The sequence below is a fragment of the Epinephelus moara genome, chromosome 20, assembly GCF_006386435.1.
Source record: "Epinephelus moara isolate mb chromosome 20, YSFRI_EMoa_1.0, whole genome shotgun sequence".
Lineage (NCBI taxonomy): Eukaryota > Metazoa > Chordata > Actinopteri > Perciformes > Serranidae > Epinephelus > Epinephelus moara.
In genome coordinates, this window is record NC_065525.1 from 19350937 (window position 1) to 19364933 (window position 13997).

At 40.3% G+C, this 13997-nt stretch overlaps 1 protein-coding gene across 2 annotated transcripts in view; it reads left to right on the top strand.

Moving 5' to 3' along the window:
- lrrc4ca (leucine rich repeat containing 4C, genome duplicate a) overlaps nt 1-13247 on the top strand; it is a 236875-nt gene extending 223628 nt beyond the window's left edge. For both annotated transcript variants that reach the window (XM_050073759.1, XM_050073758.1), the window contains one exon: nt 7680-13247. In XM_050073759.1, coding sequence (XP_049929716.1) covers nt 7731-9677 — 1947 coding nt within the window. In that variant the 5' untranslated portion in view covers nt 7680-7730 and the 3' untranslated portion in view covers nt 9678-13247. The remainder of the gene's footprint in view (nt 1-7679) is intronic.
- Nucleotides 13248-13997: the final 750 nt, after the last annotated feature.

A 13997-nucleotide genomic window follows, 5' to 3' on the forward strand; every position in this document is an offset into this window, starting at 1 on the left:
ACACCATTACACCACCACTACCAGCCTGAACCGTTGATACAAGGCAGGATGGATCCATGCTTTCATGTTGTTTACACCAAATTCTGACCCTACCATCTGAATGTCGCAGCAGAAATCCAGACTCATCAGACCTGGCAACGTTTTCCAATCTTCTATTGTCCAGTTTTGGTGAGCCTGTGTGAATTGTAGCCTCAGTTTCCTGTTGTTAGCTGACAGGAGTGGCACCTGGTGTGGTCTTCTGCTGCTGTAGCCCATCTGCTTCAAGGTTCGACGTTTTGTTGGTTCAAAGATGGTCTCCTGCAGACCTTGGTTGTAACGAGTGGTTATTTGAGTTACTGTTGCCTTTCTATCATCTTGAACCAGTCTGGCCATTCTCCTCTGACCTCTGGCATCAACAAGGAGAGAACTGACGCTCAATGGATATTTTCTTGGACCATTTTCTGTTATATATACATGTATATATATATATAAAGGTTATCGAAAAGTGATGGCCAGAATCACATTTTTTGTATCATTTATATTCTGTTAGATGCAACTGGTGTAAATACCAGAAATTCTGGTCATTGTTCTCAGTGTGTACGCACTCTCAATAAGAAGGAGAGCTGAGCAATATCAGCAGGACAGCCATTGTATTTATGCAGTATGAGTATTGATTAGACGTGTCATGCAAAGAGACGAGTCTGTTGTTTCTATGGCTGCGAAAGCTAATTCCCATTGGTTACCTTTAAGTGGTGTGACGGCAGATCCTCAGAGAGGGTTTGTGGGGAAAGGAGTGAAGAGCTGGTTGCTGTAATTACACTCCAAGTGAATGAGAAATGCATGCATCATTCTATACAGGCACATTTGTTAGTCCTTTCTGATTCATACCAGGCTACATTGTTACTGCATTATAAAAATGCACCAGGTTGTCAACAGAGTCACAGTTGTCAACAGTGTACTTCCTTATTAAATCCAAAAACACTGATGTTCTCAGGAAGAAGTTTGCAGGGATTTAAGTAGTTGAATTTGGCAACACGGTGACTAATGACAAGTCGGTGAGATTGTTGGGAAAGTCTCGTATCTGAAAACTGTCAGCGTTGACTAAATTAAAAGGTAATCCATGCTAGTGTATAAACAAGTACTAATGTGGCATCCATAATTTAACATGTGTTGTAAGAGTGACCGACCTGATTAATAGAATGTATGTGGATCATGTGAATTGACATGATGCTATCTATTGATGTGATGTGCAAGATGTAATACTTATTCTGTGCTGCCTAACAGCTGTATGACATCACTCACAGAGTTTCTTTGTATGCTTGGCTTCAGTGTGAATTGTTTCTGTTTCATACACCAGAAATGAATTCAGAAATGTTGCAGATCTTGCTCTTCAATTGTCTGCAGTCCTGCTAATCTGGGTCATGCTTTAGTTCCCTCCGCCAGACAAAGAGACAGCTGGCAGTTCATAATCTGTTAGGACAAAAGTTTGAAAATGCATTCTTTTCTTAATCTCATTTTCCTTATCTCTTTTCATCTAATTCCTTCACTGCACTACGTAAATCCAATTTTGCTGCTTTCATTGTCAGTGTGGGGACGCATTGTTTTGCTTTGTAAATCAACTTCATCTTTTCTGCTGCCATAATTTGGATTGCTGATTCATTGTTTATCTCTGTTCAAGGTTTGATCGCTTGAAAAGGAGGATGAGTAAATAGTGGAGGAAGATACAGGGATTCCTTATCCAGGATAGTCCAAACTGCGCAGCATATTTTTCATGGTCATATTATTGATGGAATTTTACCTGCAAAAAGACATTGTGCTTGTGTGAACAATAAGAGTGTGTGAGTGTGTGTGTGAGAGATAATTCATTCCTAACAGGGTCAGCAGCAGGGGCGGAACCAGATGTTGTAAACATTTGGGGCCCAGCCCAAACCCCAGTGTCCAGGGGCATGCTCTCCCAGGGAGATTTTTCCATTTCGGAAAGACATGATAGTTGCCAAGAAAAAAAAATCTTGTAGAGCTAACATCCTGTTTTGTATCTATCATTATCTAGCTGTCTTTATCATTCCAAATACATTCATTCATTTTCTATAACCGCTTATCCTGTAAGGGGTCGCGGGGGGGCTGGAGCCTATCCCAGCTGACATTGGTCGAGAGGCAGGGTACACCCTGGACAGGTCGCCAGATTATCGCAGGGCTGACACATAGAGACAGACAACCATTCACACTCACACTTTCGGCCAATTTAAAGTCACCACTTAACCTGTGGGAGGAAGCCGGAGTACCCACAGAAAACCCACGCTGACACAGGGAGAACATGCAGACTCGGCACAGAAGGGCTTCCCCACCCTGGGTTCGAACCAGGAACCCTCTTACTGCGGTGACAGTACTAACCACTGCACCACCATGCCATTCTGAAACCATAACACCACAAATGTCGAGGATGACTAATTTTCCCTCCTGTCATCTAAAAATAGGCAAAAACTGTCTAATACTACTATTTTTAAGATACATAACACAAGTAGTGTAGGAATTTGGCATAAACAGCATTACTCATCTTGAAACCTACGCTGGAGTAGAGTTTACAGAGGAATATTTAGTTGACCAATCTGCTACATTTGAATCAATGCCAAAATAATCTGGGCTGCTTTAATTGCAAATCAAACATCCCCAACAATGCCAACTAAATGTAGCCTTCTATACTCTGAATTAAATATTAAACCAAAAGAGGATCAACTCAAATAGTATAGCAGTCCTTCCAGGATTTTGCTGTCTCTTTTTGGGGTTGTTGCAGCCTGAAATGCCTGATTTCATGCCACCTTTTCTAAAAAATTGTGATGCATGTTACACTGTTTTTAGCCGTTTCTTTGTCATGAAATTGTGGGGTCAAGTGAAAACTGAAATATCAGTCACAGTGCTGTCTCGAATTTGGTGCCTATTGTTATGTGGATTTGGTGTTTCCCACAGAATTGGAATTCATTTGTGATGGTAGAAGAGGTATGGGGGCAACTGCTGTCGCTGCTGTTCGGCATAGCACTGGCGTAGCAGATCTCCCTGTTAGCGCAAGCTAACACAGCAGCAATGGCTAACATCCTACACCAAGCTGTTAAATGATTACAACGATCTCTCACCAACAAAAAGAGCTGAGAAAATCAATATGCTGCGCGAAGTTCCACAATCAAATGAGATTTCCCCTGTTTTAAGCAGTCAGATTTGTGGTAAAGTTGTGGTGATTGGACAAAATTGCAAGGTCGTGCAGAATTCATGACTGGCTCCATGAAACTGGCCGTAGGTGTGAATGTGAGTGTGAATGGTTGTCTGTCTCTATGTGTTAGCCTTGCGATAGCCTGGCATCCTTTCCAGGGTGTACCCTGCCTCTTGCTCCACCCTCCCTGTGAAACCTAACAGTATAAGCAGTTACGGAAAATGAATGAATGGCTGAATTTGTGTTAGTTTTTGTGACTGCAACATCCAGCATAGTAAGATAAACAACCTGGCTGTATATTGTTATCTGAATGGCACAAATATCAGAGTATTTTAAAAACATAAAAGATTGAAGAGTTTTGAGATAATACTCGGGGCTGGAGCTCCACAACACCTCCCTTTTTGGCCAAACAAACATTATACTGTACCATAGTCAAGTGTTTAGTGCAAGGTTTTAATTCCTAACAAATTAAATTCGCCATAAAGGAATGTGATTTTCAGCCTGGTGTGTGATCCCTGTCACATTTGCCTGGACCCCTGCGTGGAAACACATTCTTTCTCCACCCGCAGGCTTTTGCTGCTTGGAATTTAAATTTTGTAATTGAAGAATTAATGGAGTCAGTAATCACGCAATTAATCAGTAGTTACAGTAATAGCCTGCTCCTTCTTAAGTGAAGAGCTTGCTGTTGCAGTGTAGCCTGTGTGTTAAACATACTGTACAAAAGCAGAAAATACTGTAATCCCACAACAGCACTCATGTAGTTGATTTATTCGGTTCAGAAAATCAGCTGTCATGCTATTACTGTTACACTTCTGCGTGTGTGTGTGTGTGTCAGCACACTGTAGTAGTCTCGTAATGTTTCCACTTCACCTTTAAGCTGCCTTATGTTCATACATGCCTTCAGTATTTGAAGAGCAAAGCTGAAAAGAAAAAAAAATCTGGTCTATTCACAGCAATCCTTATCCTTTTAAAATGTCACACACTGCTTTTGATTTTTTTAATTTTTGTTAACTTGTGTCCTGAACTCGCAGCGCCAATGACAATTGACTTGCTGATAATAAATAACAACATGTCTTTTTGATGACCTTCTTTAAAAATGACAGCTGTTTCACTTTATTCATCGAGCACATCCCGAGAGAGCCCTTGTCTCCGAGAGCTCATGTGATTTCTCTGTGTCTAGATTAAAACCTATTGTGTGACAGTCAGACAGATTTACTGTAGCTATTTGTGGCTCAACAACACATACGGCAGTGTTTATCACTGTCATTTCAGTGCAGGTTGTAACTCTGACACTTTCTGTGTGAAGTTCACAATTTATTTTTTTTCCCTTCTACATGTTCACATTGATTTTCTGAATGTGCTCCAGTTTCCTCCCACATTCAAAAACATTCAGGTCAGGTAGATTAGAGACTCTATAAATGTTTCTCTTTATCTGTGTTAGCTCTGTGACTCACTTCCGACCTGCCCAGAGTGTTTCCCTGCCAATAACTAAGTAGACGAGGAGGGAAAAAAATCCAGCTTTCTGTGACAATGATGGAAAATAATATGTAAGGATGAATTCTGACAGCTATATGATCAGAAAAAATGTTGAGACTGTTATTGGACTACTCAAAAAGTGATTATGTACAGTTCTCATGCCCATCACAGCATTCACTGTAATTACTCATATGAGGACATTACATTTTGGGATTTGCTGTAACACACACTTCATTCTCCTTAATTTAGTCTACAGCCAATCTCAACATAAAAGTGGGCAATGCGCAAAACCTGACAGAATGTTACGCTTGAAACTTGTTTATTTGTGCTTAATAATATGTGCAGTTTAATATTGCATCCAAATTTGACCAATTTTAGCAAAAGTAACAAGCTAAGATGCTGTTAATTAAAAAGTACTCATTTGAGGACATTGGGACTTTATTATCCTCCTTAGATCCTGTGTCCTCATATGAAGACATCACATTTTGGGTTTACCTAACTATATACTTCATTGTGCTTAACTTAGACTTGGTGTCCTTGTTTGTGGACACTTCAATACACTGATCCATGTAAAAACAAGATGGCACCCATCTCTGCCAAATAAGTCTGCAGCCAATCCCGACACAAAAGTGGACAAGGTCCAAAACCTGATCACATTTTATTGATGAAACTTGTTTATTTATGATAAATAATGTTTGTAGTCTGCTATGGCAACAAATTTAACCAATTTTAGCAACAGTAACAAGCTAAGACACTGTTAATTAGAAAGTACTCGTTGAAGACATTCAGACTTCATTGTCGTCAAGTTTGAGGACATTGGGACTTATTATCATTGACAATGTTTAATTTTTTCATACTTGTCAGGTCCTACTGATCCCAAATAGCTAGAAGAAGGAGAAATTAGGAGAAGGAGAAATTTAAAATGCATTACAAACAAAAGTTTGGGTCTCAGGAGGATATTGTATTATTGCAGCATTTTATATAAGCCAGTAAGGTGTGACAGACTGTTACTACAGACAAAAAGGACATTCCTAGCTTAGAGTGTGGAGCAAGGAAAATTCATACAGAGCTAGAAAATGAACAAATCTAAAGGCTTCTGCAATTTAGTTTAGCACAGTCATAAGTTAAGGTATTGAAACGAACAGTGACCCCTAAGCCATAGAGTTACAAAATATTGCCTTGTTTTCAGTTTTGTTGTTGCACAAATGTTTAGGCATTGAAATAAACTGGTTTATACTTAAATACACGCTTGTGACGATTTGAAATAAACCCACTGTCCTCATATGAGGACATCATTTTTTTTTTTCTCAAAAACTACTAACTGTTCAAAGACAATGATTCGTTTTTTTATACTTATCAAGTCCTATAATCCCAAATATCTTGGAGACATTGAAAGTGCATACCAAACAAAAGCTGGGGTCTCAGGAGGATAATCTAGTCTTTGACAATACGTTTGCGAAAGTTTAATTCACCCTCATTAACATCAATAGGTACTGTGTTGTTGTTTAGAACGTGTGTACTTGTGACCCCCATAAAAACATGGAAGCAGCAAACTTTCATTTTGAGAAATTAAAGACGTATACGCCATACATGCAGAAAAAGCACAAATAGGTGCATTAAAAAAATCATTAGAATGCAGGAAATTAAGTGTTTGATGCTCAAAATTTCCTGGTGGAGGACCCCTAAAACCCGTTTCATATGTGCGTCCCCCAATGCTGAAATGAAAGCTACGCCCTTGTACCATGGTGACATACCTGAACACTGAAGCTAATTAGAATGTTAGTAGTGTAACAAGCTATCTCGTTATAGATCTGTATTTCCACAGGAGGGCTAGATTCTGAAATTTAATACTTGAACCCCTCTATAAATTTGTTCTAGAAACTAATTCTTCTTGGCTGTCTCCACACCACTCTCAGCCAAAGGAGGGATTGGCTGGGATTTTAATTCAATCAGAAGCCCCCATCTTAATAATTTAGATATACTATATGGTATGGTGCTCACTTAGTAGTAATTTATGACTGATAAGGAGTGTCCTTATGAATTTAATTACTGCATCAGGGTCATTTTATGTATATGTATTCTGGTCACTTATAAAACTTACGGTTTAAATTTCACCTCCATGTTTTTGCTTTCCAGGTTAAAGTTTTATTTCTAGCTTTCCTTCCTCAAGTTGCATTGTTTTTTTGCTGTCTTGTTTTTGAGCTTGTCTTTTACACTGTATGAATGGCACCTTTTTTAAACCATAGCTCACTGTGCAACCATGACAGCTTTGAGGAATATCGGTTTTATCGAGTCGAAAACAGGAAGATAGCTTACGCCGAATCAATTAAATAAACATCTGTCATTTAGTCATACTCCATAGCTGCCATAGCATCGTCTCTCTTGCGCACAGTAAGTCTTAATCAAAGAATATGTTGTTTGTATTTCCACAGTTTCCTCTGGTGTAATACATAAAGAGTTACACAAACAAATTCCCCGGTTCCATTTTGGCTTGCTTGTTTGACATTCCAGTCACATACGTGCCTTTGAGGAACTGTGAGTTGTAATCAGACGTTTCCAGATATCTCGACTCGATTGAAGGACTGGTGGGTGGCGAGCTTCCTTATTATTTATGTCTCCCGAGTCTCAAATATAAATCACAAAACACAGCAGTCGTAGCTGCTTTTGTTCCCTCCCTTCCTCCTCCCGCAGAGATACAGCACAGTAGTTGGCGGCTTCATTGTGATTTTATTTTATGTGACTGAGATGGAGAGTGCGTGGAGGACAGAGCGCTCAGAAACAGAGATGGATATAAGGCGCTCTATCAAGGTTGCAAGTTTGTGTGTGTGTGGGTGTGTGTATATGTTGTTATTAGTGGCTGCAAAGATACACAAACCTGAAGGATATTTTTAGGCGAAAAACTTCAAATGCTCCTTTTTTTTCGTTGTTTTTCAGAGTATTTCAGTGCATATTATTAGATGTGAGAATCTCAACATGATCAATTATCTAATGTATCTCTTCTCTTTTCTGTCTCTCATTCCAGTGAGCCCAAATCCTCATTCCAAAGAGTGGAAGACCAGTCAATGAATTATGAATGTTAAACAAGATGACCTCCTCTCAGCAGCAGCAGATGATGCGAGGTCCTAGGTGGAACCGGGCCTTGTCCGACCCTTTGTTTGTGCTGCTTCTGGCCCTCCAGCTGTTGGTGGTGGCAGGGCTGGTACGTGCTCAGACGTGCCCTTCTGTCTGCTCCTGTAGCAACCAGTTCAGCAAAGTCATCTGCACGCGGCGAGGCCTGCGGGATGTCCCTGATGGCATCTCCACCAACACGCGCTACCTGAATCTGCAAGAAAATCTCATTCAGGTCATAAAGGTGGACAGCTTCAAGCACCTGAGACATCTGGAGATCCTGCAGCTGAGCAAAAACCACATACGCAAAATTGAGCTTGGGGCCTTCAATGGACTGGCCAGTCTCAATACCTTGGAGCTTTTTGATAACCGCCTCACCACTATCCCAAACGGGGCATTTGAGTACTTGTCCAAACTAAAGGAGCTTTGGCTGAGGAATAACCCCATAGAGAGCATTCCCTCCTATGCTTTCAACAGAGTGCCCTCATTACGGCGGTTGGACCTTGGGGAGCTCAAACGGCTCTCCTACATATCTGAGGGGGCCTTTGAAGGGCTGAGCAATCTACGCTACTTAAATCTGGGAATGTGCAATCTGAAGGAAATTCCCAACCTTATTCCCCTGGTGAAGCTGGATGAACTGGAGATGTCGGGGAACCAGCTAACTGTCATCCGACCTGGCTCTTTTAAAGGGCTCATTCATTTGCAGAAGCTATGGATGATGCATGCCCAGATCCAGACCATAGAAAGGAACTCTTTCGATGACCTGCAGTCACTAGTGGAGCTCAATCTAGCCCATAACAACCTTACCCTCTTGCCCCATGATCTCTTCACTCCTTTACATCACCTGGAGAGGGTGCACTTGCACCACAACCCGTGGAATTGTAACTGTGACATCCTCTGGCTAAGCTGGTGGCTTAAGGAAATGGTACCAGCAAACACCAGCTGCTGTGCGCGCTGCAGCTCACCAACCCACCACAAGGGACGATACATTGGCGAGCTGGACCAGAACTACTTTCACTGTTATGCTCCTGTTATTGTGGAGCCTCCCGCAGACCTAAATGTGACAGAGGGAAGTGCTGCGGAGTTGAAATGCAGAGCCAGCTCCTTGACCTCAGTAAGCTGGATTACACCCAATGGTTCCATCATGACACACGGTGCTTACAAGGTCAGAATCTCCGTGCTGAATGACGGCACTCTGAACTTCACCAATGTTACCATGCAGGACACGGGCACGTACACATGTATGGTCAGTAATTCTGCAGGTAACACAACAGCATCTGCCACACTCAATGTGTCCTCAACAGAGAACAGCAGCTTCAGCTACTTCACCACAGTGACAGTGGAAACCATAGAAACGCCACATAATGAAGGCTTCACCACCGCAGTGCAACAGAAGGTAGGCCCCACTCCCTCTGCTGGTATGTGGGAGTCTGTTTCACCCACCTCTACAACTACCACCACAGTCCGGACCCCAGTCTCCACCCGCGCCACAGAGAAGACTTACACAATCCCCGTCACGGAGCTGGGTGGGGAGGGCTCGCTCAACGGCTTGGATGAGGTAATGAAGACGACCAAGATCATCATTGGCTGCTTTGTTGCAATCACACTCATGGCAGCGGTCATGCTGATTATCTTCTACAAGATGCGCAAACAGCACCACCAGCAGAACCACCATGCGCCCACACGCACCATTGAGATCATCAATGTGGACGAGGACTGTGTAACAGGAGGCCCGGGCATGGAGGGCCACCTGACCCTGCCTCCTCTTGAGCACGAGCACCTCAACCATTATAACACCTATAAGACAGCATACAACCATGCCTCCACTATCAACTCCATACACAGCTCAGCGCACGAACCTTTGTTAATCCGGGCCAGCTCAAAAGACAATGTACAAGAGACCCAAATCTAATACTTTTTTTCAAACTGAGACATTATAAAACTGATGGAATTACATAAAAACATTACTGACAGGACATTACTGACATTTGGTTGTGAGGACTGTGGCTCACACATGGAGGAACAGACTCGTGTGTTTGGCAAATCAGTGGCTGGTGATGTTTATTCAATGACTTTGGGAATTAGGGTATGTCTACTGTTTCAAAAAGTGTCTTTACAAAACAGAAGTTATTTATTTAAGAAAAAACTATCGTGGTTAAATCAAGAAAAAACTGTATTCTGCAATTATTTTTTCAGCACTTAATTCATGTTTTGTTTTTGATTTTTTCCTTCCTCTCATTTCACGGGATTGGTTTACTAATATGCTTTCAAACTCTGTTTGAAGACATCTGTTGAAGAAAAACTCCTGAAGCAAATTATTGTTCTTTTTTTGGTAAACTGCAGTGTTTGGATCAGATGAGATAGTAACCTCGTTTCTCCCATGTATCAAAGGAATCTAGAGCACATTAGTGATTTTCTCCAGCTGTGGATTAAGTGATGAAATCTTTTGTGACCATCTGTAACTGAGATGAATTGAACACTTGTTCATTATTTTACAGTGAGTGACAGAACTGTCAGTGACGAAATTTGATCATAATTCACTGTTTAATTATATCTGTCACATACATATTAGCCACTCTCTGCTCTGTCATCAATAGACTGAGGATCTTAAGTGAGGGGAATATGTCCTGCTGTTGTAAAAGTTGAGCCTCACTTTTAGAAGTGCATTTTAGTTAAATTAAATTCTACTGATTAACTATGAAAGAAACTTACATTTGTCTTTGTGTTCCTAATGTAAATGCAAAATTTGATCCCTAATCTCCACTTGTTTTGACTCAAGTTCCCAGATTCTCTGAGACGTCGCCTGATTATTATGAGAACATTCCATAAATTGCATTAAGACCAATTTAGATTCTGAGGGTCACAATCAGGAGCAGCATTAATGGGTACTTTAGAATCTGCATAATTGTGACTGAAAAATAGGCAAGTCTTGTGAAGAATGTAGATGATCTACAACTCTGGCAAACGTCCACTGCCTCCAAATATTTCCAATGTATCATGGCCTCATCTTTACCTTACGCTGCTTTGTACAGTGGCATATGAAGACGATTGCTTTGAAGCCCCCCGTTTTTCATGCTGGGACCCTTTACAGCATCTGCAGTACTGCAGGACTGAGTGCTGTCAGAAGCAGACTGATGAGCTGAGGAAAGAGCTTAAACCTTTATACAGCTGTCTGAGCACATTGCCTGTCATCTGCGTGCCACATTTCCACATGGGCAGTGCCTGGCAGCCCCAGATTCACACCCTGCCCCTGCCAACCACAGGACTTGGCCCTGAGCGGCGGGGCTTATGCTGTGAGAGGCTTTAGGGGTGAATGTGTGGGATCGGGCATCAACCAGATGTTTGGGCTGCACCTGCCTCTCTCCCTCTCCCTTTGCGTCAACACAATTTCCATTTTAATTGATGTGCCCATGGGCTTTGGATGAACACAGCACTGCAGGCGTCCATACCCTGGAAACCATTTCAAAGTCCCCACCGTGAAAAATGGCGGCAGGCACCATAAATGCAGATGTTAGGCCGACATTTGTCAGGTCCAGTGCTTAGGGAGATGCCCAGGGTTTAATTTTAGGAAGTAAGGGCAGTTTTTGCTCCACTGACAGTAAAATAAAAAGAAGGGTTAGGCCAATGTCAAACTTAAGTCAGTTTGTGTTTTCATTATACCGATGTGTTGCAGTAAGTAAATACAGAGAGAAGAATTCCTCTTAAAGAAAAACTGCTGTTACAGGTAGTGGTATGTACTTTCTGTGGAGTAACCTTAAAGCTGGAAGTGGCACTCCACCCAAAATTCACAGCATCTTGCAAGTTTAAAACACTCATCTCCTATTAAAGGCTTAGATTAATGGTGGTTACAGTAGATTCAAATGGAGGCGTAAATGGTTTTCACAGCAAAAATAGAGTTTTAACACATCCACTTAAACTTCTCAAATTACTCCCGCTGCATAATTATCAACTCTGCTGTCCATCTGTATGCTCAGTTTATTTTTAAACAGGCACATTTCACCATTTGGCTGCAACACAACACATCAGCGTCCACTTCCTGTCCTCCTACTGGTCAAAACCACTCCAAATTATACTAGCAAGCCTTACTGTGAACTTCCTAAAACAAAGTATGAACAGCTGGATAAGAGTTTGACAAGAGTTCACCATCCCACATCGGAGAATAAAGACAAATAAACAAAATCACATGATTATAAACCTTTTACAGCCACTTAAAGCCGACATGGAGTGAGTGCTTACCAATTAAAAAGACAGAAAAGACAAGTAAGCTACTTCCCATAGTTCAATGCGTCAGCAATTTTCAGGTCGGGAGAATGAATAAGATACAGTAGCCATCTCAGTATCTCATGACTAAGATATGAAAAAGAGAATTAAATTAAACAACAAGATAATGATCCAAAGCCCCTTTCCCATGAGACTAATATTACCTGGGGTCCTCTTATGATTTGTAATACAATAATTGCATAGATTGTGTATGTTAATAATCTATGTCTATTATCTGTTAAGCAAAAACTCATATTACCTTCCGTAATTCACCTAATACAGAGATCGTTTGATTAATAAGTCTGGTGTGAAACAGCGTCATGTTATTTAGTTTTTATCCCCACAGTTTTCTCCCTCTGTCAGGGTACGGATTATAGAAGCTGTAGTGGGAATTATTAATGGAGTACAAATGTAGGAGGTTATTGGTACGGAGACCTACTGGATGTTTCAGGATAATTTGATGATCAAGATGATTGTGGAGATTTGTTGAATTAATTGATTTATTCACTTTCAATGTGCTGCACAAAACACTCAGATGGGGGTGGGTAGATCTTAAATAACAGGAGGTCCCCAGATAATTTTAGTCCAGACAGAATCAGATAATTGATCACCCCATACATGCTTTCTTTTTCGTCACCCCCTGACACTGTTTATCTCATAATTGCACTTCTGTGGAGTTTGGCACATTTGTAAACCATAGGATGACATGGGTGTGTGTCATTTAGTCTGTGTTTGAGTTCCTAGTGGTGGGATGTGGATCACAGTTCTGCTCAGTTTATGTAAGAGAGTGTAACCATCCTCCCTTTTTTGCCTTTAGTTGGAGGTAAATTGTCTGAAAATTTAAATGGTAAATTTGTTGCATTTTAGTCGAGCTGTCTCATGTATGTAAGATATCTAAATATTTTTTGGTCAATATTCTTTTTATTTTTTGTTTTCCACTTTTTTGTTCTTTTTTTTTTCTTTCTGAGAGGGAATGCTGTTCTAGTGGTAGATTTATATAAAAATACATTTTGAGAATAAAACTAAACAAAAACAAAATTTTTTAAATTTTGATTTTACATGTGCCAACAACCTGTTCTAAAAGTGAAAAAGAGAAACATGCTGTAAAAGAATAAGAGATTGATTTTCATGTAAGCATTCTTTCATGACCTTTAAAAGATATGGAGATCGATTATAGAGACCAGAGTTTGTAGTTCATACACAAAATATGGTTAAAATAAACTATTGTTGTTTTTCTGTATTGTCTGATTTCTTGCTTTCATCCTGTGCCACTAGAAGACTCATGGAGATAAAACAGCAAGGTACAAAGCTGTAGTATACAGTAGTTTGTCTTTTCTCCTTCATAATTAAACTACTAATAATATGTAATGCCAATATTTTTCAAAATGCTAAGTCTTTTAAACCTGTAATTTTTTTTAAAATTTCAATTAACTATACCATCAGATTTGATTATATTGAATAATGTCTCATTGTTTCCATAAACAATTGAAATTAACTAACTTTAATTCAAGGCTGCAGTGCTTTACAACAGTATTTATATGAAAATGTAGATTTGTGATGATGACGCAATTATTATGCTTTCTTTACATAGATACAGCAGTACACTCTAAAGTGTTGCATAAAACCAGAATTAGCACAGAAAGTGGAAGAAAATTACAGGCATTAGTCTTTGTACCATTGCTGCAGGGATGTACTGACATTCATAAGCATGCAGGATCTTACAGGGCTGAGTATAAAAGACAATGTGTAAAGCACATCACTGATACATACAGTACATTTACTGCAGTATTTTGTGCTGTACTTAACTTATTAACCAATAAGTGAAAATGATTGAAGTGAAAATGATAGTACTTGGTATCATACTGTGAGCATTGGAACCTTGTGCTCTGTCCATAGAACATTATTTTTTCTTAATTTGACCCTTAAAAATGGCACAGAGAAAATGTGTCTGAATTAACACAAACATGTTGGT